This window comes from Stenella coeruleoalba (assembly GCF_951394435.1).
Source record: "Stenella coeruleoalba genome assembly, chromosome: 4".
NCBI classification, from domain to species: Eukaryota; Metazoa; Chordata; class Mammalia; order Artiodactyla; family Delphinidae; genus Stenella; species Stenella coeruleoalba.
Window position 1 is genome coordinate 99,554,147 of NC_137149.1, and position 27,384 is coordinate 99,581,530.

The window sequence follows — 27,384 nt, forward strand, 5'->3', positions numbered from 1 at the left end:
CCGAAGCTTCAGAACCATATATCCTACTGTCTAGAAGAGATTAGACACTTAAACCCCTTCACAGACACCTCAAAGGCACAATGTCCAAAACTTATTTTTCTATTTCCTCACCCCTGCTAACCTCTTTCCTCCTGAGTTTTCTTAGTGGAGGGTACCATCATCCACTCAGTTGTCCAAGAAAACCTGTGAGTCACTTTAACTCCTCACCTCCTCATCCTTAATCAGACACTGAGTCCTGTAATACCATTGCGTAAATAGCTGTTAATCTGTGTACTTCTTATATTTTTGTTTCCAGGGCCCTAGTTTAGACACTAAAATTCTTCACCTAGATGACTGTAACAGCCTCACACTAACTTCCTCTCTATAATCTTACCTCTTCCCGTCAATCCTCTAATCTTGTCCTGTTTAAAACCCCCCAATGGTTCCCCTTTGCTCCTAGCATAAAGTCTAAGTTATCTCTTAATATCAAAAATAGATATAGATCAGTCACATTTTCAGACTCATTAAATTTTTAAGTTATTTTTACTAACTTCTAATACCTTATTGAAATTTAAGAGAACTCAATTTAACTCTCATTATTTGATTAGCTATTATCGGTACTTACTATGTAACTGTATCAGATATTATAAAGGTTACAGAGATGAATGGTGATATATCTGGCAGAAAATATAAAACAAGTATATAAATAGTCTCAACACAATGGAGAAAATGTTTTAAAATCCCAAAATAGGACCTACATACACATTTTTCCAAAGAATTCATACAGATGGCCAACAGGCATATGAAAGGATTCTCAACATCGCTAATTATTAGAGAAATGCAAATCAAAACCACAATTAGGTGTCACCTCACACCAATCAGAATGGCTACCATCAAAAAGTTTACAAATAAATGCTGGAGAGGGTGTGGAGAAAAGGGAACACTGTAGGTAGGAATGTAAATTGGGGTAGCCACCATGGAAAACAGTATGGAGGTTCCTAAAAAAACTAAAAATAGAGCTACCATTTGATCCAGCAATCCCACTCCTGGGTATATACCCAGAAAAGATGAACACCCTAATTTGAAAAGATACATGCACCCCAATGTTCATACCAGCACTACTTAACAATAGCCAAGACACGGAAACAACCCAAGTGCCCATCAGCAGACAACTGGCTTAAGAAGATGTGGTGTGTGGTGTGGTGTGTGTGTGTGTGTGTAGACACACCCACAGTGGAATAGTATGCAGCCATAAAAAAGAATGAAATATTCCCATTTGCAGCAACATGGATGGACCTAGAGAATGTTACACGTAGTGAAGTGAGACAGAGACATACAAATACTATATGACATCACTTGTATGTAGAATCTAAAAAATAATACAAATGAATCTATATACAAAACAGAAACAGACTCACAGACATAGAAAGCAAGCTTATGGTTACCAAAGGGGAGAGGGAGAGAGGGACAAATTAGTAGTATGGGATTAACAGATACAAACGACTATAAATAAAAGAGATAAGCAATAAGGATTTACTGCATGGTACAAGGAATTATATTCAATATCTTGTACTAACATATAATGGAATATAATCTGAAAAAAATAACTGAATCACTTTGCTGTATACATGAAACTAACACAATAATGTAAGTCAACTATACTTCCATTTAAAAAAAAAATCCTAACATAGGAAGAGTTAAAGGGCTATTAGATGCCAAAGGAAGGAAACATATCAGAGAATACAGCCTTGAGAAGATATGATTTTAGCTGGGCCTTGAAGGCCATCTAAGAATTGAGATGTGGGGCAGCATAAGCAAAGGCCAAGGGAAGGAAATCTTAAAAAGAGAAAAAGAACAATGTGCATTTTAGTTTTAACTACAATGTAGAGTTCCTCAATGAAAGTAGTAGGACAGCAGCTAGAAAAATAAGTTGGGGCCAGATATAGGCAGGCCATGAATATTAGGATAAGAGGGCTTTATACTGTAGAGAATGAGGGCTGACTAAAGAGAAAAAAATTACGTGAACTGTTTCAAAAGACCTTCACCATCAAAGTACAATTATCACTGAATCAACAGTTATATGTATAATTGTATCTACAAGGTTCCTCATGACAAGAAAAAACAAAAAGGGGTTAAAATAATGTTTAGAAAATAATTGTGCAGTATTTAGTTGAATTAGAGTTTGGAAGAGAAAGTAGTGTCACAATTTCATTAAATTCTTCATTTTGTAATTAAAACTACCAAACCTAGTCATTTTTAATTAAAAGCTTACAAGGGTTCATATGCTTATCTCATACTTCAGTATAAGTTCTATATTTTACTTCCAAATCACATTTAGGATTTTTGTGTCTTTAAATAGATACACACCCTAGTTGCAAAAAGAATCAATAACTTACTGGTTTCAGAGTAAGTGGTTTCTGACAGAAATGAAAGCAGATGGCAACTATGCTTCACCTTTTCTATTTTCTTTCTTACACCTAAAAATAATCCTTCTTTTTTTGTACCTAAAAGTAGTTCAAGGAGTTTCCGTGAGGTATATTAAATTATCTAAATAGGTTGATCACTTTTAACACCAAGAATACATCTTCCCATTATTACTCTCATATCAAATTATTTTAACTATTATTACTTCTTCTGAACATTAAACAAAAAAAAAACACTACTTCTTCGACAAATTCAGTCATCATAACCTAGTCTGTGACACTGGGATGAAAGGCAAATACACATTTAATTATTAGCTTAAGTTCACAAAAGCCATATATCAAATATTTCAGTTTTTAAATGTTACTTAAAAAAAAAACAAAAAACAAACCTGTGCTGATGACCAGAGCAGTACAAAAGACATTGCAATTCATTGTTAAAGGCTACTATTTTGTATGCTGACACTGCATTTAGAAACATATTTTCTCGAATACTGGCCTAGATTCTAGGGATTTAAAAAATAACAGCTTGGATCCAGCCTTAATGGGGCTTATACACTTAATGGAGGGAAAGCAGTAAGTATAAATAGAGATCTGAAGCATGGAAATGCAAAAGAGGAAGTTCTTCATCCTGTCTGAGGACACAAGGAAAGGCTTTTAAGGTGACATTTAAAATTAGTTTTGGAATTCCCTGGTGGTCCAATGGTTAAGACTCCGAGGTTCCACTTCAGGGGACACGGGATGGATCCCTGTTCAGGAAATTAAGCTCCCACGTGGCCAAAAAAAAAAAAAAAACTAGCCTTAAATGATGAGTAAGAATTCTCTAGAAAGCATAGAAGAAAACAACATGTGTAAAGGAAAGGCAGCAAGAAAAAGCATAGCCTGTACCAGGTTAAGGAGGAACCTGGTAGATACAATTATTTTTATATTAATTATTGATACAATGATAACTGTAGTTTTGATGGTGAAGCTTTTTGAAACACAACCCACATAAATTTTTTTTCTAGTCAGCCCTCAGTTGCTATACAATAAAGGCTTTAGCTCTTAGCCTAATATTTACATCTATTGTACATATGTTGTGTACATATACAAGGCTATGCCGTACATAGTAGCAGTGAGAGTGTGGTAGGAGGTAAAGCTTAAGCTGTATGCAGGAATCAGGTCATAAGGAATATAAACTTGATCCTATAGATGTTGGGAAGCTTTTAAAGGACTTTAAGTTAGAGACGTATATGGTCATTTTTTGTCTGCTTATTTGTTTTGTTTTTTGTTTTGTTTTCCTTATTTTTAATTGAACCTCAGATGCAAACAGTTAATCATTCTCCTCAGTTCCTGGCACATTATCATTATTGGTCCATGGAAAGTATTGATACCTCTCCTATTTCCTCTAATCTCCAAGCCTCATCCCATTCTTTGCTCCTCCATAAGCAATTGTTCTTTTGTATTTAATGCACATTATTTTGTTTGTATATGTTCTTACAAAATGTGTGCTGCTGTATTGTTGTACACATTGTATTACATATCTCATTTTTTTTACTTTTGTTCTTAAGCACATTGCTTTTAAGATCCATTCATGTTGATATGTGGATATATAATCCACTTTCCAATTATTGCATAGTTAAGATGACCATATACTTTATCATCTAAATCATAAAAGTAAAAGGGTTGCTATTAATAATTACACTAGAATAACAAGTTCAACAAGACTGTACTAAGCAAACTAAGCTGTATGGTCACTTTATGCTCCTAAATTCCATGCTGTTCACCCATGACATTTATTGATCTGCTCTTCCAGGGATGGACATCCAGGTTGTCTCCAACACCCTGCTATCAATAATAGCTTTTCAAACAGCCTCATACAGGTCCCATTATGGACCTGTGTGAGAATTTAACCAAAAAGATGTCTGTAGTGATTTGCAACTTTTTTACATAAGGAATTATGAGAACACTGAAAAGATGAGCAAAGAAAGAGAGGAGGAAATCACAAAGCAACGTTTGGGGAATAAAGAGTGGTAGAGCATTTAAGTTAGAATGGAAGATTTTAGTAGGGAGGTAATGAAAGGTATGGCGAGAAAGGTTGCTTTGAGGCAAAACTGTGGGAGGGCCATGTATGTTGTGAACTTTATCTTGACAGTAATGGAGAGCCATTGAAGCATTTTGAGCAAGGGTGTGGGATGAGGGAAATGGTATTCTAGGAAGATTTACCTGATGATGCTGAATCAAATGTATAGCAGAGACTGGAAATGAAAAGACCTATTAAGGGAATATTTGAAAGCCAATATAGTACAGTAGTTAGCTATAGTATAGTGTGAATTCCAAAGCCAGACTGTCTGGGTTCAAATCTAGTTCTACCATTTACCAGTCTTAAGACCTCGTTTAAACTCCATGTGCCTCAGTTTCCTAAATTAGAGATTATCATAGTACTTCCTCATAGGGTTAAATGTCAAGAGCTTATAACAGTACTGGAACATAATAACTACTCTCAATGTTAGCTATTATTATTGCTGCAAGTCCAGAAGAAACTGAGATCAGTTTAAGCTAATCTGGTGGTAGAATATCTTAAACAACTTGAACTCATGCCCTGAAGAAAGTATCCTAATATCACCTAGTGTGTCATTCATGAACCCCACCTCTACAGTAAGAAAATCCTACAAGAGGCTTAGAATAAGGCAAAAAGGGTATTCTAAAAAAAACGAAAAAAAAGAAAAGAAACCTGTTGGCTCTCATTATGTGTAGTGTGCTAACTCCTGAGCAGGCATCACAATAATGTAATAAAGATTCAAGTTGATAATACATTATAGTTGCCACAAAAATAATGGTTAAATGTTATTTAATATTTGTGCATTTTCTCTGGGGACTCTGTTTTTCTTTTTAATTGGCATAGGCTTATAATATAATAAAGCATTAATCTGTCTTTCCAGCAATAAATTTTTTTTTTTTTTTTTTTGGCGGTGCGGCATGCCGGATCTTAGTTCCCCAAACAGGGATCAAACCCGCGCCCCCTGCAGTGGAAGTGATCAGTCCCAACCACTGGACCACCAGGTAAGTCACGGCAATACAAATTTTTAAGAAAACAATTTCCTCAACAAATGGCAAATAATTCCAAGATTAGGCTATGGAAGATTAGACTATGGGAGCTGTTGGAATGGAAGAACTAACTTCTGAACTGTTCATCAAAAAGATCTGAGAATGTTAGAATACAACACTCTCTGAATATGCACTGGTTACTGCAACTTTATTTTAAATAGTTAGGAAATGTAATGTATAGTATAAACCAAATAATATTAGAGGAATGTGATCATTCCATTAAAAATATCCAAAATATTTTTCTACCTTCTCTATAACAGTATACGCATTTTGTTAAGTATGACTACAAATTCTCAAATAATTAGCAATAAAAATGAACAGAAAAATTGAGATTTACATGCCTAAGTAAAACTTAATGCTTACATATAATGTAAATTTAATACATTTAAAGCATGGATCTAATCACAGTCTCAGCTTAAATGCAACATTCTTTAAGCAACATTTCCAGAACAAAATCCAGAGACGATCTCTCACCTCTGATCTCTCACAGCACTGGGTTTACCTCACACTGCCTGTATTTTAGTATAATCTGTATGCATGTCTTCTTTTCTACCTGATTAGAAGAGACTGTGGCTAATTCACCTTTAGATCTACTACAGCATGTAGCATTCTGCTACAATTAATAAGCAGTTAATATTTGAATGACAAAACCTATTAAAATTTACATTCAAAAATGAATTCTGGGCTTACCATCAGAACATAAGACTTTTACCCACACCTTTTCTATTCTTTAAATTGTATTACCTAAAATCTTGTAAAGGTTTTTTAATGCTTAAGATAACTTTTAACACTTTAAAAAATATTTAGTTCAAAATACCATTTTTCTAAAAAATTGTACTATTTTTCATAATCTAATGACACTGCACTTTCTGCAAAGAACTTGTATGTCGCCATTAATTTTAGCAACTTATCAAAAGTTCAGCTTTCAACTACCCACATCTGAAGGTGTCATAATACCTAACATATATAATGAATATGAACCTATCATATGTAATGTCTGAAAACTTAAACCCTGAATTACTCTAAGATTGCAGGGCAGTCCTTTCACACTTCTAGACCTAGAAATACTTCTAAAGACAAATTTGACTGATTTTTCCCTTATTACCACCCTCCTCTTCAAACACTTTCATCTGAGCTCTTGGTTTCTTTCATCCACCCAGCTTAGCCTATGCTCTGGAAAAGGTCTGAAACTCATTCACATTGAATTAGCAAAGGACTTATAGCAGCTGAATGTGAGGGCCTGGTGTGGGAGCCCTACCCCAGGTTTCTGTGCTCGATTTGCTAATGTAACCTTCCCAAGTCTTTGTTTCCACATGTATACAATGAAGATACTGGAATTGGAATTCATGACTCCTAAAATCCATTCCAGCTCAGGTTATCTCCCTTAAGGATGTTCGCAGCCTTATGCATTATTCATTCCCTCCGTTTATGGAGCACCTGAAACAGATAATCAAATACTGCAATTTCAATACTTATTCATTAAACAAATCTTCATTGAACACTTACTCTGTGCCAGACACTGTATTGCGTGCTTGCAATATCATAGTTCGTTGAGGTCTACTAGGTGATACTGAAGAACTGAGGAAAAGACTAAGGGAATTAAAGACGAGATCAAAGAGGTGATGCTTAGACTGTCTCTTCAATACAGCAGAAATTTCCCGTATTTGGGCGGGAGTACTCAACACTTTAGTGTTTAGTAAAGGGGGATGGATGGCGTGTACAAAAAGCGATGTAAAAAGGCAGGTTGAGTATTTTCAGCAGCTGGGTAACACAGGACAAGTGTTCCCTGTACTCACCCCAATTATAATCAGGCACGTTTTGCATGATGACTTGATTAACACGTGCCCCCAGCTAGACCACAAGTTCCACCACTGCAGAACAGCGTCTGCTTTCGCCCACCACTGTTCTCCCAAAGCCTAGCACGCTGCCCTGTGCTTATTAAGTGTTGAACAATTCATGAAGCGTCCGCCCTTGAAAGTTAAAATGTGCCATTTCCAAAATATCTTGAAGAATGAACCTCTTCCACTAAAAAGGCAGAGAAATCGCGGTGTCTTCTGCAGCCTACTTGAGCTCCTCGGAAAGAAGCAAACTCTAGAGCGCGGCTCTGCCTTCCCACCGTCATCCCTCAGAAACTCCTCAGGGACACAAATCCCATGAAGTCGCCGAGCCCTGCGGAAGGAGAGCTGAAGGCGGGCTACCACCCGCCCGGCGGCCCGGCCTGCGCTTTCCCGGACGCCCGCGCCAGGATTCCAGAGCGCAGTGGGGCCGCTGCCGCCTCAGGCTACGGGGCCCAGAAATGTCATATTTGGACGTTGCTGAGACAACAATAACCTGATTAACTTCCAGACGGATAGGCAGAGAAGATAAAACAATTCCAGTAAACAAAGAAATCTTCTACACTTGGACTCGGCTCCAGGCCGGTGACAACCGGTACGGAGGCAGGACAACTCACCGCACCGCCCCGTGACCTCTCCTAGGCGTGGAGGTAAAGCGCCCTCCAATGGTTACCGCGACATCACCTCGCGGTTCACCAGGCCATCCCCCTAGCGACGCCCAGCCTCGCGAGAGTAAGAACTGGGTTAAAGGGCTCTACGGAACTGAATTTCCTATACCTATTGTTCCTACACGGAAAGGCCTGAAGGACCAACCGGAAGTCCTGGTTCAAACGCCACACAGAGAGCATCCTGGGGGCCGGAAGGAGGTGGAAACTCCTGCATCCTACTGGAGTGCCCGCAGACGCGCATGGTAGGAGAGCGCGTAGCTGTTATAGAGGCTTGTTGCTGGAGCGCGTGGCTCGTGCGCGGAAGTCAGAGGTGACCGAAAGCCAGACGTCGCTGTAGAAGCTGACACTGCGAGCTATGGTGGGGCGATCCCGGCGGCGCGGAGCGGCCAAGTGGGCAGCTGTGCGAGTTAAGGCAGGTCGCGACCCAGCGGACGAAAATGATGACAATTTGGAATCTCCTCCCTCACCAGCGGACTCCAGCTACTACCAAGATAAGGTAGATGATTTCCATGAGGCCCGATCTCGGGCTGCCTTGGCTAAGGGGTGGAGCGAAGTGGAGAGTGGGGCCGAGGAGGAGGATGGCGATGAGGAGGAGGTTCTTGCCCTAGATATCGCCGATGAGGACGATGAAGATGAAGAGAGTGCGGGGAATGAGGAGGATGACGATGATGATGGTGGGAGCTCCATGCAGAGTGAGGCTGAGGCCTCGGTGGATCCCAGTTTGTCGTGGGGTCAGAGGAAAAAACTTTACTACGACACGGACTATGGTTCCAAGTCCCGAGGCCGGCAGAGTCAACAAGAAGTAGAGGAAGAGGAAAGAGAGGAGGAAGAGGAGGCACAGCTCATTCAGCGGCGTTTAGCCCAAGCTCTGCAAGAGGACGATTTTGGAGTTACCTGGGTGGAGGCCTTTGCAAAACCAGTACCTCGGGTAAATGAGGTTGAGACACGGGTCGTGAAGGATTTGGCGAAAGTTTCAGTGAGAGAGAAGCTGAAGATGCTGCGAAAAGAATCGCCAGAGCTCTTGGAGCTGATAGATGACCTGAAAGTTAAGTTGACAGAGGTGAAGGATGAGCTGGAGCCATTGCTACAGTTGGTGGAGCAAAAGATCATTCCACCTGGAAAAGGAAGCCAATACCTGAGGACCAAATACAATCTCTATTTGAACTACTGCTCCAACATCAGTTTTTATCTGATTCTGAAAGCTAGGAGAGTCCCTGCACATGGACATCCTGTCATAGAAAGGCTTGTTACCTACCGAAATTTGATCAACAAGCTGTCATTTGTGGATCAGAAGCTGTCCTCTGAGATTCGTCATCTGCTCACACTTAACGATGATGCTGGAAAGGCAGAACTGAATCTAAAAGCAAAATCCACAAAGGCCAAGCCAAAATCTGTTTCTGCTGTTGCTGCCTTTGCTGTTACAGACCTTTCTGATGATTCTGATTTTGATGAAGCTGCACTGAAATACTATAAAGAAATAGAAGACGGACAAAAATTGAAGAGAAAGAAAGAAGATAGTACTGAAGAACAGGCTCTTGAAGTTCAAAATGCAAAGAGAGCCATTACTTATCAGATTGCTAAAAATAGGGGGCTTACACCTAGGAGAAAGAAGATTGATCGGAATCCCAGAGTGAAACACCGGGAGAAGTTCAGAAGAGCCAAAATTCGCAGAAGAGGCCAGGTTCGTGAAGTTCGTAGAGAAGAGCAACGTTATAGTGGTGAACTATCTGGCATTCGTGCAGGGGTTAAAAAGAGCATTAAGCTTAAATAAAGTTTTTGCTTAGCTTAAGTTTTTTGGCAATAATTTTGGATCAATAAATTTTTATTTTTAACTGGTGACATGATTGTATTAATATTTAATACCTAACCGTAAATTTTTAAAAGTCTGTCAATAGGGAAAATTGTTTGAGTTACTGCTTAATTTATTTGTGTTTTAATTTGGAATCAGATCACACTAAGAACTGCGGGAACAATATGAGGGTGCGTGGGAAGAGAGATGGTGATGAAAAAAGTTCTCCAACATTCTGTCAAATAGTAGCCTAGGGAAATTCCACAGCTAGTTGTGGAGCAACAATCAAACTTATAGTACTTTTATAATTTTTCACATAAAGTGAAGAGAATGCACCTTTGGCAGTCATCTTATTTGTAAGACAGGCTATAATGTAGTTCTGACATTTCATTTACCTAAAGTATAATTCTCGAGCAGCATACTTGTTAATAATGAGTCTACTGTAAACTTATGGATTTTGTACATTTTATTGTGGTACAAGCTTAGGACTCAAGAGGAACTTGGTTAAAAACAGAAAGAGATATGCCTTAATTACATTAAATGTGAATATTTTTTAATAGTCCTTAATGTGGTAAGATAAAAATTCCATTTCCCCTTCTGTACTGGTGGGTGCTCTTTGTACACTTGCTGAAAATCTGGTATGATTACTACTGGGTAAGTGGTAACTAAAGGTGGTAACAAAATTACATTTTTCTTTATAGTTATTCTGGTCTTTACAGTAGGGAAAAGATGAGATGGTGAACTTAAAAATTTTTAGGATGATGCCAGGGAGAAAATGAGAGGACTAGTGAAGGAAAGCACAAAGGACATCTTACCTATATCACTGTTTATTCATTAAACATTGTGCTAGCTGCTAGAAATGCAGAGGTGGTCAGTGGTTAATATTTATTATTAAAACATTTACCACAAGTTTGTGCAGTGGTACTGTTCTCTTCCGTCAGAGATGAGGATGCTGAAATTCCCGGAGGTTAACTTCCTAAAGGACATATGCTTGGGATTTGGACCCAAGCCGGCTTAATTTGAGCCTTCATTCTTTTAACTTCTGGCTTACAACTGCTGCCAGAGTAGCGCACATGCCAGATTATTTTCTTATAAATAAAAAAGGAAAGTTAGAAATAAACGTTTATATTGAGTGCAAAGGTACTTTTGTAAGCATTTTATTTATATCCTTATTCCTCACAACTCTTACGTAGTAAATTCTATTATCCATATTTTAAGGATGAAGAAACTGGCAAAGAGAAGTAACTTTCTCAAGGTCATATAGCTATTAAGTGGTAGAACCAGGATTTCAGCCTAGCCTTTCTGGCTTAAGAGCCATATCCTATACTTCCTTTTCTGATATAGTAAAAAAGTACAGGTTTTGGAGTTAACTTACTAGGTTGATTTTGAGTTATACTTGATCTCTGACTCATTTTCTTCAGGTATATGGTACTATACCTACCTTGGGTATAGGTATATACATATAACAGTGGTTAAGAGCTGTGAGACAATAGAAAATATATATATATTGGTTTCTGGCATAGAACTCCTAAAACCCTTGTAAATTCCTAAGTAGTAGGAGCAGTGGGAACAGCATTTGTTCTAATAAGGTGACTCTAAGTGAGCTCCTGGATGGGGGCCGGTCACCAGAAAGACCAAGCTGTGATTAGAAGCTTGGAATTTTCAGCCCCAGACCCCCGTGCTTCAGAGAGGGGAGAGAGGCTAGAGATGGAGTTAATAATTGGTCATGTCTATGTGAGGAGGCCTCCACAAAATCCCGATATTATGGGGTTTGGGGACCTTACAGGATGGTGAACACATCCTCGTACTGGGAGGGTGATGCACCCTACTCCATGGGGACAGCAGCTCCTGTGCTGGGGATCCTCCCAGTCTTCACCCTATGTACTTCTTTATCTAGCTGTTCATCTATATTTTTCATCATGTTCTTTAGTAAAGTGTAAACATAAGTGTTTCCCTGAGTTCTGTGAGCCACTCTAGCAAATTAATCAAACCCAAGGTGGGAGTTATGGGAACGTCAGACTTAAAGTCCATCGGTCAGAAGCACAGATAACAACCTGGACTTTGTGATTGGTATCTAAAGTGGAGTAGGGGCAGTCTTTTGGGACCGAGCCCTTAACCTGTGGGATCTGACGCTACCTCCAGGTAGACTGTCAGAGTTGGTTAAATTGTAGGACACCCAGCTGGTGTTGCAGAGAATTGCTTGGTGGGGGAAACATGGTGTCAGAAGTGTTGTGAGTGGTAATAGTGTGACAGTAAAGGAGAAACACACAGGTGGAAAACTCAAGTTTTTCTGTTTGAAGAGCAGGCTTCACCCAGATTCCTACCCCAGTTTCATCAATTAGTACCTGTGACTAGGGGCAAGTTACTTGATCTCTCTTCCTCAGTTTTTTCATCTGAACTGGGGATAGTAGTAGTAGTACCTACTTCATAGAATTATTATGAGGATAAAGTGAATTAATATATGTAATGCACTTAGAACAATGCCTGTTACACAGTAAACACCTAATAAGTGTTGGCTTTGGCTTTTTTTTTTTTTTTTTTTTGACACGCTGTGTGGCTTGTGGGATCTTAGCTCCCCAACCAGGGATCGAACCCGGGCCCTCAGCAGTGAAAGCTCGGAGTCCCACCAACCACTGGACCACCAGGAAACTCCCAGTGTTGGCTCTTATCACAGGTTGTGAGCATCCACATCTGACATACAGATGCTCAACACATAGCTAATAGTGTAGTGATTCCTATTCATTGCAGGAACATAGAGAATAAAATATAGTCGTATATGTAAAAATGCTTAAGAAATTAATATTCTAAGTTTGGAACAAGAGGGGAGCACTGGGCAAGTGAGCACATGAAGGGATATAGAAAATCTGGGACAGGACAAAAACAAGGAAATGAAGTTAGAGGTTGAAGGTATTTAATGTTCTACGTCGAATTTCTGCCACGTGTAAAGTTGTGCTAAGGGAAAAAAAATGTTTTAAAGGAAGAAAAATCTTCCATCAAGGAAAGTGGAAAAAATTAAGACATATTTCTCCAGATGTATCACATATTCCTTTAGAGACCTCACAACACTATAAATATTAATTCATTCTGTAATAGCTAGGATCTAGATGGTACTATCCTATTTTATAAACATAAAAAGTGGCTTTGCCTGAGGTGAATTAACAGTAAACGAAGTAACAGAGAAACTACTGGATTTAATGTTTACATCTTCCAAATTTTGTATTTACTTAAAAAACATTTAAAGAGCACTGAGATGTGCTGGATACTGTCCTAACACATGAATAATAAATTGTTAACTATTCAGTATGATCATTTATCACAGAGACTCACTTTGTGAACTCAGGAGAGTTCACATGGATAAGAGTTCCAATAAAGTAGATTACTGGTGTCAGGCATCAATACAAAGCAACAACCTGTTAGTTTTATGTCAGCATGTTAAGCTATGGGCAGCTATTGAAAATACAAAATATTAAAAATTAAAGTAGAAGAAAATATCAAATTAGTGATGCAGTAACTTACTCTGCCACTAAATCAGCTGACTGGCTTTGGGCTAGTCAATTCTGTAAGCCATAGTTTCTCACCTATATTCTTACTTATGAAGGAGTTAATAAAATAAACATATCCCTTTAATTTTTGTGTGGAAATAAATTTGTCAGACTTTAATAGTCAAAACTTTTGGCAAACTGGGAAATTACTTTTTGTGATTTTTAAATATAAAAACTAGATTAGGTAATGTGAATAACTGTATTCACATATCTGATACAGAAAATATTTGATATATCTGAGGAGTAGAGTCGCTTATTTTTCCTTGCTGGTTGTATGAAGTAAAAGAATTTTAATATGGTAATATAAGTTAACATTACCAAAATAATTCAGGAAAGGTGAAAATCAGTATAATTTACATCTCAGGGATCACAATGATGAACACGTACCACTTTCTGAACAGTAGATGATCCAAAAACATCATGTAGGATTCAACTACAGTTCCAAATCATTTAAACTGAATATTGCTTCAGGTAATAAGTCAGAGTTTTAAAAATCATTTCAAATATTGATTCTTTTTAAAACATTTGTGGTTTGCCATCACAAGTTTAAATGCAGAAACAGTATAGAAAGTTTAACACCACCCACATCAACAAATGTTAAAGTTTTTAAATTTTGCTCAGTGTCATATCAAATTTTTTAATTTGATGTAGTTGTTTTAACTATGTGTTCCAGAAAATGTTTTCTTACATACATATTCTTTCAGCTATTCACTGGAGAAGAAAAACTGATTTTTTTATATTTGCTTCAAAGTGAAGCTTTGAATAATAATAAATATTAAGAATCAACACTTTTTATAACTATAAAACAAAACAAAAAACCTGCAGGAAACTAATAAAAATATTCTCTCTTAAGTGAAACTATACAGAGTAGCAATTAGGAGCTTGACCTCTGGAGCCAAGACAGAGTTTAAATCCCACTTTTACCACTTACTATGTGTCTTTCGTCTATTTACCTCTCTGTGTCTCAATTTCCTCACACTGAATAATATATGATTGTTATAGCCATTTAAATAGTTAAACCATATAACATACATTTAGGACAGCACCTGGCAGGGAGTAAGTGTTTCATGTTAGTTACTATTAATCCATTAAAAAAATAAATAAAAACAAAACTAATTTTCTCCCCTTGAAAGAGTTCATTTTCTCCTTGGTTTTATCATACTGGTTCTTAAACCAGAATGCCTAAGGATCCATTGGTAAGTTTAAAACGCAAATTCTTGTGCCCTACCTCCACAACTTATTATTTAGCTGGCCTGGTGTAGACCCAGGGATCTGTATTTTTAAGAGACACCTCAGAGAATGCTTATCCAGAAGCTCTATAAAACACGTTGGGAAACACTGCTCTGAACACACAGCTTTTTAGGTTCTCTTCGCTTATAACATAAGCATGTGAATGAAATTAATTACAAGAATGAAATATGATGTGGTATTATTTACCATGAGACTACAAAAACTCTAGAGTAGTCCCATGAGAACCTGATGAAAGCAATGGACCTTCCCCTCAGAACAATAACACAGGCCTAATTGTTACGAAGTCCAAGCTCGTACTGCTCATCACACAACAGGCCAATAAATCAAGAGAGGAGTTATTGGGGGGCAAGGAATAGTAACTTTATTTGGAAAGCCAGCAGACTAAGGGTGTCCAGAGAACTATCTTACCCAAGTTAGAATTCGGGCTTTTACACTAAAAAGGGAGGGGGTGTAGTTGGTTGTTACAAACTTCTTGGTGTCAGATTCCTTTGTTTTTGCAACTATCCACATAGATCAGGTCACTAAGTTCCTGTAAACCTGCAACAAGACAAATGTTATTCTCTGTTCTGTAACTTTTTATCTCTATATGAATGGAAAAGTGTCATACCTTTTTTTTTTTTAATTTTTGGCCGCACCCCACAGCATGTGGGATCTTAGTTCCCCAACCAGGGATTGAACCCGCACCCCCTGCACTGGAAAGCAGAGTCTTAACCACTGGACTACAGGGGAAGTCCCAAAAGTGTTATACCTTTCAAGGTCGGAGACTTGAAAATGAGCTATCCTGTATATTTCAGGCTATAGGCAACATTCTAATAGCAAAAGCAATAGAATACAAAGGTAAAATAAAAGAAACAGACCCAATATGGAGTTAGATTTGTTCTTCCCTATGACATAATCACAACATTTTACATACCATGTCATTGGATTCCTGGACTCTCTGAAGCCTGGAATACTCGGACTTCATAGGAGACTTTAGGGGACTGTTCCTTGTACCCTTAAGCATTGCTTTATATGGCATACATAAATAAATAAATATATGTATATATATTATATATATATATATATATGGACCATCTTAATCATTGGTAGGTAAGGGGATTATTCAAAGTAGAAGACTAAAAAAAATTTTATTAGCACCTAGAATTTTTTATATTTATTCAGCGAGCTTTTAAACATACTTAAGTTTCTAAGCATATCATGCTTGAACATACACAAGAAGAGAGACTGCAGCCAAATAAATGTTTATTCCTTAAACTTCATATTCAGTCCAAATTTTCTGAATCACTTCTATTCAAGGTCTCTGATGGCCACAGGATCAAAGAATTTTGATAAGATTTTAGGAAGAGGAAAGGAATTGTTAATAAAAAGGTACGTGGGTGGGGGGAGGAGGTAGGGGCATGAGAACTATTAAACGAGTAAATGTGTTGTGCATTGAAAAAGGAGAACCTCAAAGATGTCAACTTTGGATGTAGACACTCTGGTGGAAGAGACAGACACAGTTGGAGCAATTAACTGCCCTAGTTAGCATGCTATGGGACCTCCAAAGAGGCATGTGCCTCTCTACTTAAGGAGGCCAGAGAAGATCTGTTTGAGTGAAATCTTGAGGGAAGAGTGGGTGTGGCAATATAAGGAATGTCAAACATGTTAAAGTTTATCCAGAGCCAACAAGGGTGAAGCAAGCGCAGGAAAATAATATCAGCAAAGTGGGGAGGGGCTAGATCAGGAATGATCTTAAGGAGCTTAGATTGTATACCAGGTATAGGGAAGGCAACCAGGGTTTTCAAGAATCAGTGTGACATAATTAGATCAACCTTCAGAAGATTAAGTTACTCATTCTAGCTGCTGTAGAGCAATGGAGTTAGAATAGATTAAAAATAGAGGCATGAAAAACAGGTAGGAGTCCTTTGCAATAACACAGGCAAGAAAAGATGAAAATTTCAATTAAAGCAAAGAGGACAAATTCAGGGTCAGATATGAGAGAAATTTAGAAGAAAATCTGAAAAAAAAGCATGAAAATTGGAACAAAGTGTGGACAAAGTCATAGACGGTCAGCAAAAGCAAACAACGAAGTAGTTTCAGCAATTCTATTAAGATATTAAAACTCTAAATAGACACAAAATATGATAAGCTCCTCTAGGGTAGGCCTCTTGAGTTCTACTCCACAGTATACACAAGGAACACAACTTTGCTGTTAGTAGATCTTCATTAAAAAGATATAACATAATAAAAAAAGATAATTATCAAACTATTCATCAAAATAGTCCTTCAACATGTTTTATTTTCTATTATAAAGGTAATACATTCATTACAGACTACTTGCAAATGAAGAAAAATAGAAAATTGGAAAAATACATCCATATTTCTACCACCCAAAGAAAAGTGCCATTGTTTGATCTTGATTAAATATATTGCTTAAGGGGACTTCCATGGTGGCGCAGTGGTTAAGAATCCACCTGCCAGTGCAGGGAACACAGGTTCGATCCCTGGTCCAGAAGATCCCACATGCCACAGAGCAACTAACCCTGGGTGCCACAACTACTGAGCCTGTGCTCTAGAGCCCACGAGCCACAACTACTGAGCCCACACGCCACAACTACTGCAGCCCACGTGCCTAGAGCCCGTGCTCCGCAACAAGAGAAGCCACCGCAATGAGAAGCCTACGCACGGCAACGAAGAGTAGCCCCCACTCGTTGTAACCAGAGAAAGCCCACGTGCAGCAATGAAGACCCAACACAGCTAAAAATAAATAAATTAAATAAATAAATTTAAAATATATATATATATATAGCTTAAGCTAAATATATTTCTTTAGAGTGCATTGTACTCTTAATAAGAGTATTGCATTAAGAGTAGTGCTCATAAGAGAGGTGGCCAGATGTTAAAAGTAGGAAGACCCTGAACTCACCTTCTCTGACAGACATACCAAAATTTCAACTAATTACAGAGCAGCAACCTATGAGAACAACCTGAAGACTAGCAGGAAAGATTTTCCACAACTAAATACATAAAGAAGGAATCACGAGATGGGTAGGAAGGGTGGAGAGGCAGTATAGTCAGGATCCACACACCCCGAATCTGGTGACCCACAAACAAGAGGAATATTTTAATCATAGAGGTCCTTCCCCAAAGCGTGAGGAGGCTGAGCATCACATCAAGCTCCCCAGCCTGGTTGTCATGCACCAGGAAGACAAAACCTCAGCACTTCTGGCTTTGAAAACCAGCAGGGCATATGTTCAGGAGAGCCAGAGGGCTATAGGAAACAGACTTGACTCTTAAAGGGCACTTGCAAAATCTCACATGTTCCAAGTCCCAGCAGAGAGGTAGTATTCTGAAATAAGCCTGGATCAAACTGGTGATCTTGGAGAGCCTCTTGGTGAGGCAGGAGGCAACTGGGACTCCCCTTGGAAGTGAAGATGTTGGCAGCAGCCATTTTGGGGGAGCTCATTCTACTGTGATAACAGCATTGCTGATAAGTTCCACCCTGGAATCCTCCCTGTAGTTTATTAGCTCCGGGGATCCAGTCCTGCCTCACAGCAGGCCACAGCAGCTACAGCATAAGGCACAGCCTTGCAGCCAACTGGGCCAGGGGTCAGCTCCTCCAACCAACACACCCACAGTAGTCAGCCCCACCACAAAAGAACAGCACACACAACCCATATGGGGGGGCACCCCTAGAGCATATAGCTCTGGTGACCAGAGGGTAGCATGCTGATTGGCCCCATAGGATTTCTTTTACACAAGGCTACTTCTCTAAGATCAGGAAATGTAGGGAGTTCCTTGGTGATCTAGCGGTTGGGATTCGGCACTTTCACTGCTGTGACCCAGGTTCAATCCCTGGTCAGGGAACTAAGATCCCACAAGCTGCACCGCATGGCCAAAAATAAAATAACAATAAGAATAGGAAGTGTAACCAACCTACCTGACACATAGAAATAAACATAGAGAATTGAGCAAAATGAGGAGACAGAGGCATATGTTCCGAACAAAGAGGCATAACCTCAGAAAAAGAACTAAATGAAGTAGAGATAAGCAATCAACCTGATAAAGGGTTCTAGGTAAGACCATAAAGATGCTCACTGAACTGGGGAGGAGAACGGATGAACACAGTGAGAATTTCAACAAAGAGTTAGAAAACATAAAGAGGAACCAAACAGAGCTGAAGAATAGAGTAACTGAAATTTAAAAATACACTAGAAGGAATCAACAACAGTAGATTAGATGATACACAGAAATGGATCGGTAATCTGGAAGACAGAGTAGTGGAAACTGCCTAAGCTGAACAGAAAAAAGAATTTTAAAAAATGAGGATATTTTAAGAGACCTCTGGGACAACATCAAGCATACTAACATTTCCATTATAGGGATCCCAGAAGGAGAAGAGAAAGAGAAAGGGGCAGAGAACTTATTTGAAGAAATAATAGTTGAAAACTACCCCAACCTGGGTAAGCAAACAGATATTCAGGTCCAGGAAGCACAGAGTCTCAAACAAGATGAACCCAAAGAGGTCCACACAAAGGCACATTAAAATTAAAATGCCAAAAATTAAAGATAAAGAGAGAATCTTAAAAGCAGCAAGAGAAAAGCAACTAGTTACATACAAGGGAACTTCCATAAGGCTATAGCTATAAACTGACTTTTCAACAAAAACTTTGCAAGCCAGAAGGAAAAAAAACAAAACAAAACTACAACCAAGAATACTCTACCCAGCAAAGTTATCATTCAGACTTGAAAGAGAGATAGAATTTAACAGACAATGAATAGCTAAAAGATTTCAGCACCACTAAACCAGCTTTAAAAGAAACGTTAAAGGGACTTCTCTAAGCCAAAAAGAAAAGTCTACTACTAGAAATATAAAAAATACAGGGAGAGGAAGCAAGATGGCGGAGTAGAAGGACGTACTCTCACTCCCTCTTATGAGAACACCAGAATCACAACTAGCTGCTGGACAATCATCGACAGGAAGATATTGGAACTCACCAAAAAAGATACCCCACATCCAAAGACAAAGGAGAAGCCACAATGAGACGGTAGGAGGGGCTCAATCACAGTAAAATCAAACCCCATAACTGCTGGGTGGGTGACTCACGGACTGGAGAACACTTATACCACTCCACCCACTGGAGTGAAGGTTCTGAGCCCCACGTCAGGCTTCCCAACCTGGGGATTCAGCAACGGGAGGAGGAATTCCTAGAGAATCAGACTTTGAAGGCTAGTGGGATTTGATTGCAGGACTTCAACAGGACTGGGGGAAACAGAGACTCCACTCTTGGAGGGCACACACAAAGTGGTGTGCGCATCGAGACCCAGTGGAAGGACTAGTGACACCAGGGGAGACTGAACCAGACCTACCTCCTAGTGTTGGAGGGTCTCCTGCAGACGCGGAGGGTGGCTGTGTCTCACCATGACGACAAGGACACTAGCAGCAGAAGTTCTGGGAAGTACTCCTTGGTGTGACACCTCCCAGAGTCTGTCATTAGCCCCACCAAAGAGCCCAGGTAGGCTCCAGTGTTGGGTTGCCTCAGGCCAAACAACAAACAGGGAGGGAACCCAGCCTCACCCTCAGCAGTCAAGCAGATTGAAGTTTTACTGAGCTCTGCCCACCAGAGCAACAGTCTGCTCTACCCACCACCAGTTCCTCCCATCAGGAAACTTACACAAGCCTCTTAGATAGCCTCATCCACCAGAGGGCAGAGAGCAGAAGCAAGAAGAACTACAATCCTGCAGCCTGTGGAACAAAAACCACATTCACTGAAAGAGAGACAAGATAAAAACTCAGCGGGCTATGTACCAGATGAAGGAACAAGATAAAACCCCAGAAAACAACTAAATGAAGTGGAGATAGGCAACCTTCCAGAATTCAGAATAATGATAGTGAAGATGATCCAGGACCTAGGAAAAAGAATGGAGGCAAAGACTGAGAAGATGCAAGAAATGTTTAACAAAGACCTAGAAGAATTAAACAACAAACAAACAGAGATGGGGCTTCCCTGGTGGCGCAGTGGTTGAAAGTCCGCCTGCCGATGCAGGGGACATGGGTTCGTGCCCCGGTCCGGGAAGATCCCACATGCCGCGGAGCAGCTAGGCCCATGGCCGCTAAGCTTGCGCGTCCGGAGCCTGTGCTCTACAACAGGAGAGGCCACAACAGTGAGAGGTCCGCGTACCCCCCCCAAAAAAAACACAGATGAACAATACAATAACTGAAATGAAAACTACACTAGAAGGAATCAATAGCAGAATAACTGTGGCAGAAGAACGGATAAGTGACCTGGAAGACAGAATAGTGAAATTCACTGCTGTGGAACAGAATAAAGAAAAAAGAATGAAAAGAAATGGAGATAGCCTAAGAGACCTCTGGGACAACATTAAGCGCAACAACATTCGCATTATAGGGGTCCCAGAAGAAGAGAGAGAGAAAGGACCAGAGACAATATTTGAAGAGATTATAGTCGAAAATTTCCCTAACATGGGAAAGGAAATAGCCACCCAAGTCCAGGAAGCACAGTGAGTCCTATACAGATAAATCAAAGGAGAAACATGCCAAGACACATAGTAATCAAATTGGCAAAATTAAAGACAGAGAAAAATTACTGAAAGCAGCAAGGGAAAAACGACAAATAACATACAAGGGAACTCCCATAAGGTTAACAGCTGATTTCTCAGCAGTCACTCTACAAGCCAGAAGGGAGTGGCATGATATACTTAAAGTGATGAAAGGGAAGAACCTACAACCAAGATTACCCTACCCGGCAAGGATCTCATTCAGATTCGATGGAGAAATCAAAAGCTTTACAGACAAGCAAAAGCTAACAGAATTCAGCACCAACAAACCAGCTCAATAACAAATGCTAAAGGAACTTCTCTAAGTGGGAAACACAAGAGAAGAAAAGGACCTACAAAAACAAACCCAAAACAATTAAGAAAATGGTCTTAGGAACATACATATCAATAATGACCTTAAACGTGAATGGATTAAATGCTCCAACCAAAAGACACAGGCTTGTTGAATGGATACAAAAACAAGACCCATAGTTATGCTGTCTACAAGAGACCCACTTCAGACCTAGGGACACATACAGACTGAAAGTGAGGGGATGGAAAAAGATATTCCATGCAAATGGAAATCAGAAGAAAGCTGGAGTAGCAATACTCGCATCAGATAAAATAGACTTTAAAATAAAGAATGTTACAAGAGACAAGGAAGGACACTACATAATGATCAAGGGATCAATCCAAGAAGAAGATATAGCAGCTATAAACATATATGCACCCAACATAAGTGCACCTCAATACATAAAGCAACTGCTAACAGCTCTAAAAGAGGAAATCGACAGTAACACAATAATAGTGGGGGACTTTAACACCTCACTTACACCAACGGACAGATCATCCAAAATGAAAATAAATAAGGAAACAGTAGCTTTAAATGACACAATAGACCAGATAGATTTAATTGATATTTATAGGACATTCCATCCAAAAACAGCAGATTACACTTTCTTCTCTAGTGTGCAAGGAACATTCTCTGGGATAGATCACATCTTGGGTCACAAATCAAGCCTCAGTAAATTTAAGAAAACTGAAATCATATCAAGCATCTTTTCTGACCACAACGCTTTGAGATTAGAAACAAATTACAAGGAGAAAAACGTAAAAAACACAAAGACATGGAGGCTAAACAATACATTACTAAATAACCAAGAGATCACTGAAGAAATCAAAGAGGAAATCAAAAACTACCTGGAGACAAATGACAATGAAAACACGACAATCCAAAACCCATGGGATGCAGCAAAAGCAGTTCTAAGAGGGAAGTTTATAGCTATACAAGCCTACTTCAAGAAACAAGAAAAATCTCAAATAAACAATCTAAACTTACACCTAAAGGAACTAGAGAAAGAAGAACAAACAAAAGCCAAAGTTAGCAGAAGGAAAGAAATCATAAAGATTAGAGCAGAAATAAATGAAATAGAAACAAAGAAAACAATAGCAAAGATCAATAAAACTAAAAGCTGGTTCTTTGAGAAGATAAACAAAATTGATAAACTATTAGCCAGACTCATCAAGAAAAAGAGGGAGAGGACTCAAATCAATAAAATTAGAAATGAAAAAGAAGTTACAACAAACACTGCAGAAATACAAAGCATCCTAAGAGACTACTACAAGCAACTCTATGGCAATAAAATGGACAACCTGGAATAAATGGACAAATTCTTAGAAAGGTATAACCTTCCAAGACTGAGCCAGGAAGAAACAGAAAATATGAACAGACCAATCACAAGTAATGAAATTTAAACTGTGATTAAAAGTCTTCCAACAAACAACAAAAGTCCAGGACCAGACGGCTTCACAGGTGAATTCTATCAAACATTTAGAGAAGAGCTAACACCTACCCTTCTCAAACACTTCCATAAAACTGCAGAGGAAGGAACACTCCTAAACTCATTTTATGAGGCCACCATCACCCTGATACCAAAACCAGACAAAGATACTACAAAAAAAGAAAATTACAGACCAATATCACCGATGAATATAGATGCAAAAATCCTCAACAAAATACTAGCAAACAGAATCCAACAACACATTAAAAGGATCATACACCATGATCAAGTGGGATTTATCCCAGGGATGCAAGGATTCTTCAATATATGCAAATCAATCAATGTGATACACCATATTAACAAATTGAAAAATAAAAACCATATGATCATCTCAATAGATGCAGAAAAAGCTTTTGACAAAATTCAACAAGTTTTATGATAAAAACTTTCCAGAAATTGGACATAGAGGGAAGCTACCTCAACATAATAAAGTCCATATACGACAAACCCACAGCAAACATCATTCTCAATGGTGAAAAACTGAAAGCATTTCCTCTAAGATCAGGAACAAGACAAGGATGTCCACTCTCACCACTATTATTTAACATAGTTTTGGAAGTCCTAGCCACGGCAATCAGAGAAGAAAAAGAAATAAAAGGAATACAAATTGGAAAAGAAGAAGTAAAACTGTCACTCTTTGCAGATGACATGATACTATTCATAGAGAATCCTAAAGATGCCACCAGAAAACTACTAGAGCTAATCAATGAATTTGGTAAAGTAGCAGGATACAAAATTAATGCACAGAAATCTCTTGCATTCCTATATACTGATGATGAAAAATCTGAAAGAGAAATTAAGGAAACACTCCCATTTACCACTGCAACAAAAATAATAAAATACCTAAGAATAAACCTACCTAGGGAGACAAAAGACCTGTATGCAGAAAACTATAAGACACTGATGGAAGAAATTAAAGATGATACCAACAGATGGAGAGATATAACATGTTCTTGGATTGGAAGAATCAATATTGTGAAAATGACTATACTACCCAAAGCAATTTACAGATTCAATGCAATCCCTATCAAATTACCAATGGCATTTTTTACAGAACTAGAACAAAAAATCTTAAAATTTGTATGGAGACACAAAAGACCCCGAATAGCCAAAGCAGTCTTGAGGGAAAAAAACAGAGCGGGAGGAATCAGACTCCCTGACTTCAGACTATACTACAAAGCTACAGTAATCAAGACAATATGGTACTGGTATTAAAAACAGAAACATAGATCAATGGAACAAGATAGAGAGCCCAGAGACAAACTCACACACCTATGGTCAACTAATCTATGACAAAGGAGGCAAGGATATACAATGGAGAAAAGACACTCTCTTCAATAAGTGGTGCTGGGAAAACTGGACAGCTACATGTAAAAGAATGAAATTAGAACACTCCCTAACACCATACACAAAAATAAACTCAAAATGGATTTGAGACCTAAATTTAAGACCGGACACTATAAAACTCTTAGAGGTAAACATAGGAAGAACATTCTTTGACATAAATCACAGCAAGATTTTTTTTGATCTACCTCCTAGAGTAAAGGAAATAAAAACAAAAATAATAAAAAAAATTTAAAAATGGGACGTAATGAAACTTAAAAGCTTTTGCACAGCAAAGGAAACCATAAACGAGATGAAAAGACAACCCTCAGAATGGGAGAAAATGTTTGCAAACAAATCAACGGACAAAGGATTAATCTCCAAAATATATAAACAGCTCATGCAGCCCAATATTAAAGAAACAAACAACCCAATCCAAAAATGGGCAAAAGACCTAAATAGACATTTCTCCAAAGAAGACATACAGATGGCCAAGAAGCACATGGAAAGCTGCTCAACATCACTAATTATTAGAGAAATGGGAATCAAAACTACAATGAGGTATCACCTCACACCAGTTAGAATGGGTATCATCTGAAAATCTACAAACAACAAATGCTGGAGAGGGTGTGGAGAAAAGGGAACACTCTTGCCCTGTTGGTGGGAATGTAAATTGATACAGCCACTATGGAGAACAGTATGGAGGTTCCTTAAAAAACTAAAAATAGAATTACCATCTGATCCAGCAAGCCCACTACTGGGCATATACCCAGAGAAAACCATAATTCAAAAAGACACATACACCCCAATGTTCACTGCAGCACTATTTACAATAGCCAGGACATGGAAGCAACCTAAATGCCCATCGACAGACGAATGGATAAAGAAGTTGTGGTACATATATACAATGGAATATTACTCCGCCATAAAAAGGAACGAAATTGGGTCATTTGTTGAGACATGGATGGATCTAGAGACTGTCGCACAGAGTGAAATAAGTCAGAAAGAGAAAAACAAATATCGTATATAACGCATGTATGTGGAACCTAGAAAAATGGTACAGATGAACCGGTTTGCAGGGCAGAAGTTGAGACACAAATATAGAGAACAAACGTATGGACACCAAGGGGAGAAAGCTGCAGGGGGTGGGGATGGTGGTGTGATGAATTGGGAGATTGGGATTGACATGTATACACTGATGTGTATAAAATGGATGAGTAATAAGAACTTGCTGTGTAAAAAAATAATTAAGTTAAAATTCAAAAAAATAAAATAAAATATAAATAAATAAATATTATGAAAGAAAATATCTCACACACATAGACTGAAAGTATGTGAATGGAAAAGGTATTCCATTCAAATGGAAACGAAAAGAAAGTTGGGGTAGCAATACTTATATCAGACAAAATTGACTTTAAAATGAAGACTGTAACAAGAGACAAAGAAGGACATTTAGTATGATAAAGGAATCAATCCAACAAGAAGATGTAACAATTGTAAATATGTATGCATGTATGCACCCAACATAGGAGCACCTAGATACATATAATGCAAATATCAACAAACATAGAGTGAAAATTTGACAGTAATATAATAATCGTAGGGGACTTTAACACCCCACTTACATCAATGGACAGATCCTCCACACAGAAAATCAATAAGGAAATACTGGCCTTAAATGACACGTTAGACCAGATGAACTTAATAGCTATTTATAGAACATTCCATACAAAAACAGCTGAATACACACTTTTCAAGTGCACATGTAACATTCTCCAGGATAGATCACGTGCTAAGCCACAAAATAAGTTTCAATAAATTTAAGACTACTGAAATCTGAAAAAGAATATCATCCCTTCCCAAGTGGTATCTTTTCTCTGATCACAGTTCTAAGAAGCTTAGGCTAAAAGTACATCCATGACATTGATATTTTAAAAGTTTGTAATATATTCTAAGTGTCCATCCTTAAGATCCCCTAAGGGTTTCAAAAACCCAAACATGAGGGCTTCCCTGGTGGCGCAGTGGTTGAGAGTCCGCCGGTGCAGGCGACATGGGTTCGTGCCCCGGTCCGGGAGGATCCCACGTGCCGCTGAGCGGCTGGGCCCGTGAGCCATGGCCGCCGAGCCTGCGCGTCCGGAGCCTGTGCTACGCAACGGGAGAGGCCGCAACAGTGAGAGGCCGCAACTGTGAGAGGCCCGCGTACTGCAAAAAAAAAAAAAAAAAACCACCAAACATGAAAAACTAAAAACAAAATGCAAATAAAGTTGAAAAACACCTCTTGCTTTATTTTACAGGAAAATTAATAGTATTTGATTCTTACAGTGGTTTGGATTTCGTCCCTTTAAAACAGTATAGGCAGATGCTCTGTGCATTTTCATAAAGGAGCAGCATGGTTTGGCTTGTTTTTTGAATCTTAGCGTCCCTAAATGTATGTAGCAGTTGAATCAGCCCTTTATGTCACTAAAGGTTATGTAGAGCTGTGATTATAATATTGATCCAAAAGCTAAAAGCATAAGAAACTAGGAACTTGGAGTATCATCCACTTTAAAGAAAATGCCCATAAATAGCCTTGCCTGTAAATGTTAAAGGACTCATATTTCAATTGATTTTCTATATTCATTGCACTGCCACTTAATGACATAAAGCATAAACAGAACTGTTTTAAAAGTAAAGAGGCACAAAAACCCCAGTATACTGCAAGATTCCACAGCATGTCAATGTTTCTAATACCTGTAGGTAACCTGGATAACTAGAAAGGAGAAATCTGGCGATTTAAACTAGACAACATTTTATACTTTGTTAACTTGGTGACTCCCTTGGCTTTTACTGCCCTTCCTCAAGAGTGATTTGTGTGGAGTCTGTTTTCTTTTCTTCTACCTACAATGGAATAAGTGTATATTCTTGTTAAATTCTTTATTGAAAAATTTCAAAACACCTGTGTGAAGGAACCTGACAAGAATACAATGATGCTTGGAAATTTCTGCATGCCAAAACAAGGTAAAAGGCCAGTTAAGGAATCACTTTGCTATCCCGCAGAAATTAACACATTGTAAATCAACTATACTTCAGTTTAAAAAAAAAAAAAAGATCCAGTTAAGGTTGGGTATTAAAA

At 38.6% G+C, this 27,384-nt stretch overlaps 2 protein-coding genes across 2 annotated transcripts in view; one reads left to right on the forward strand and one right to left on the reverse strand.

Moving 5' to 3' along the window:
• JCHAIN (joining chain of multimeric IgA and IgM) overlaps window positions 1-8,203 on the reverse strand; it is a 36,182-nt gene extending 27,979 nt beyond the window's left edge. Inside the window, exon 1 of the mRNA XM_079920351.1 lies at window positions 7,283-8,203. Coding sequence (XP_079776477.1) covers window positions 7,283-7,310 — 28 coding nt within the window. The 5' untranslated portion in view covers window positions 7,311-8,203. The remainder of the gene's footprint in view (window positions 1-7,282) is intronic.
• A 33-nt stretch (window positions 8,204-8,236) lies between these two features.
• UTP3 (UTP3 small subunit processome component) lies at window positions 8,237-10,414 on the forward strand. The gene has a single exon (XM_079920432.1). It carries the CDS (start codon window positions 8,345-8,347, stop codon window positions 9,758-9,760), a length of 1,416 nt encoding a protein of 471 aa, XP_079776558.1. The 5' UTR covers window positions 8,237-8,344; the 3' UTR covers window positions 9,761-10,414.
• The last annotated feature ends 16,970 nt before the right edge of the window (window positions 10,415-27,384 follow it).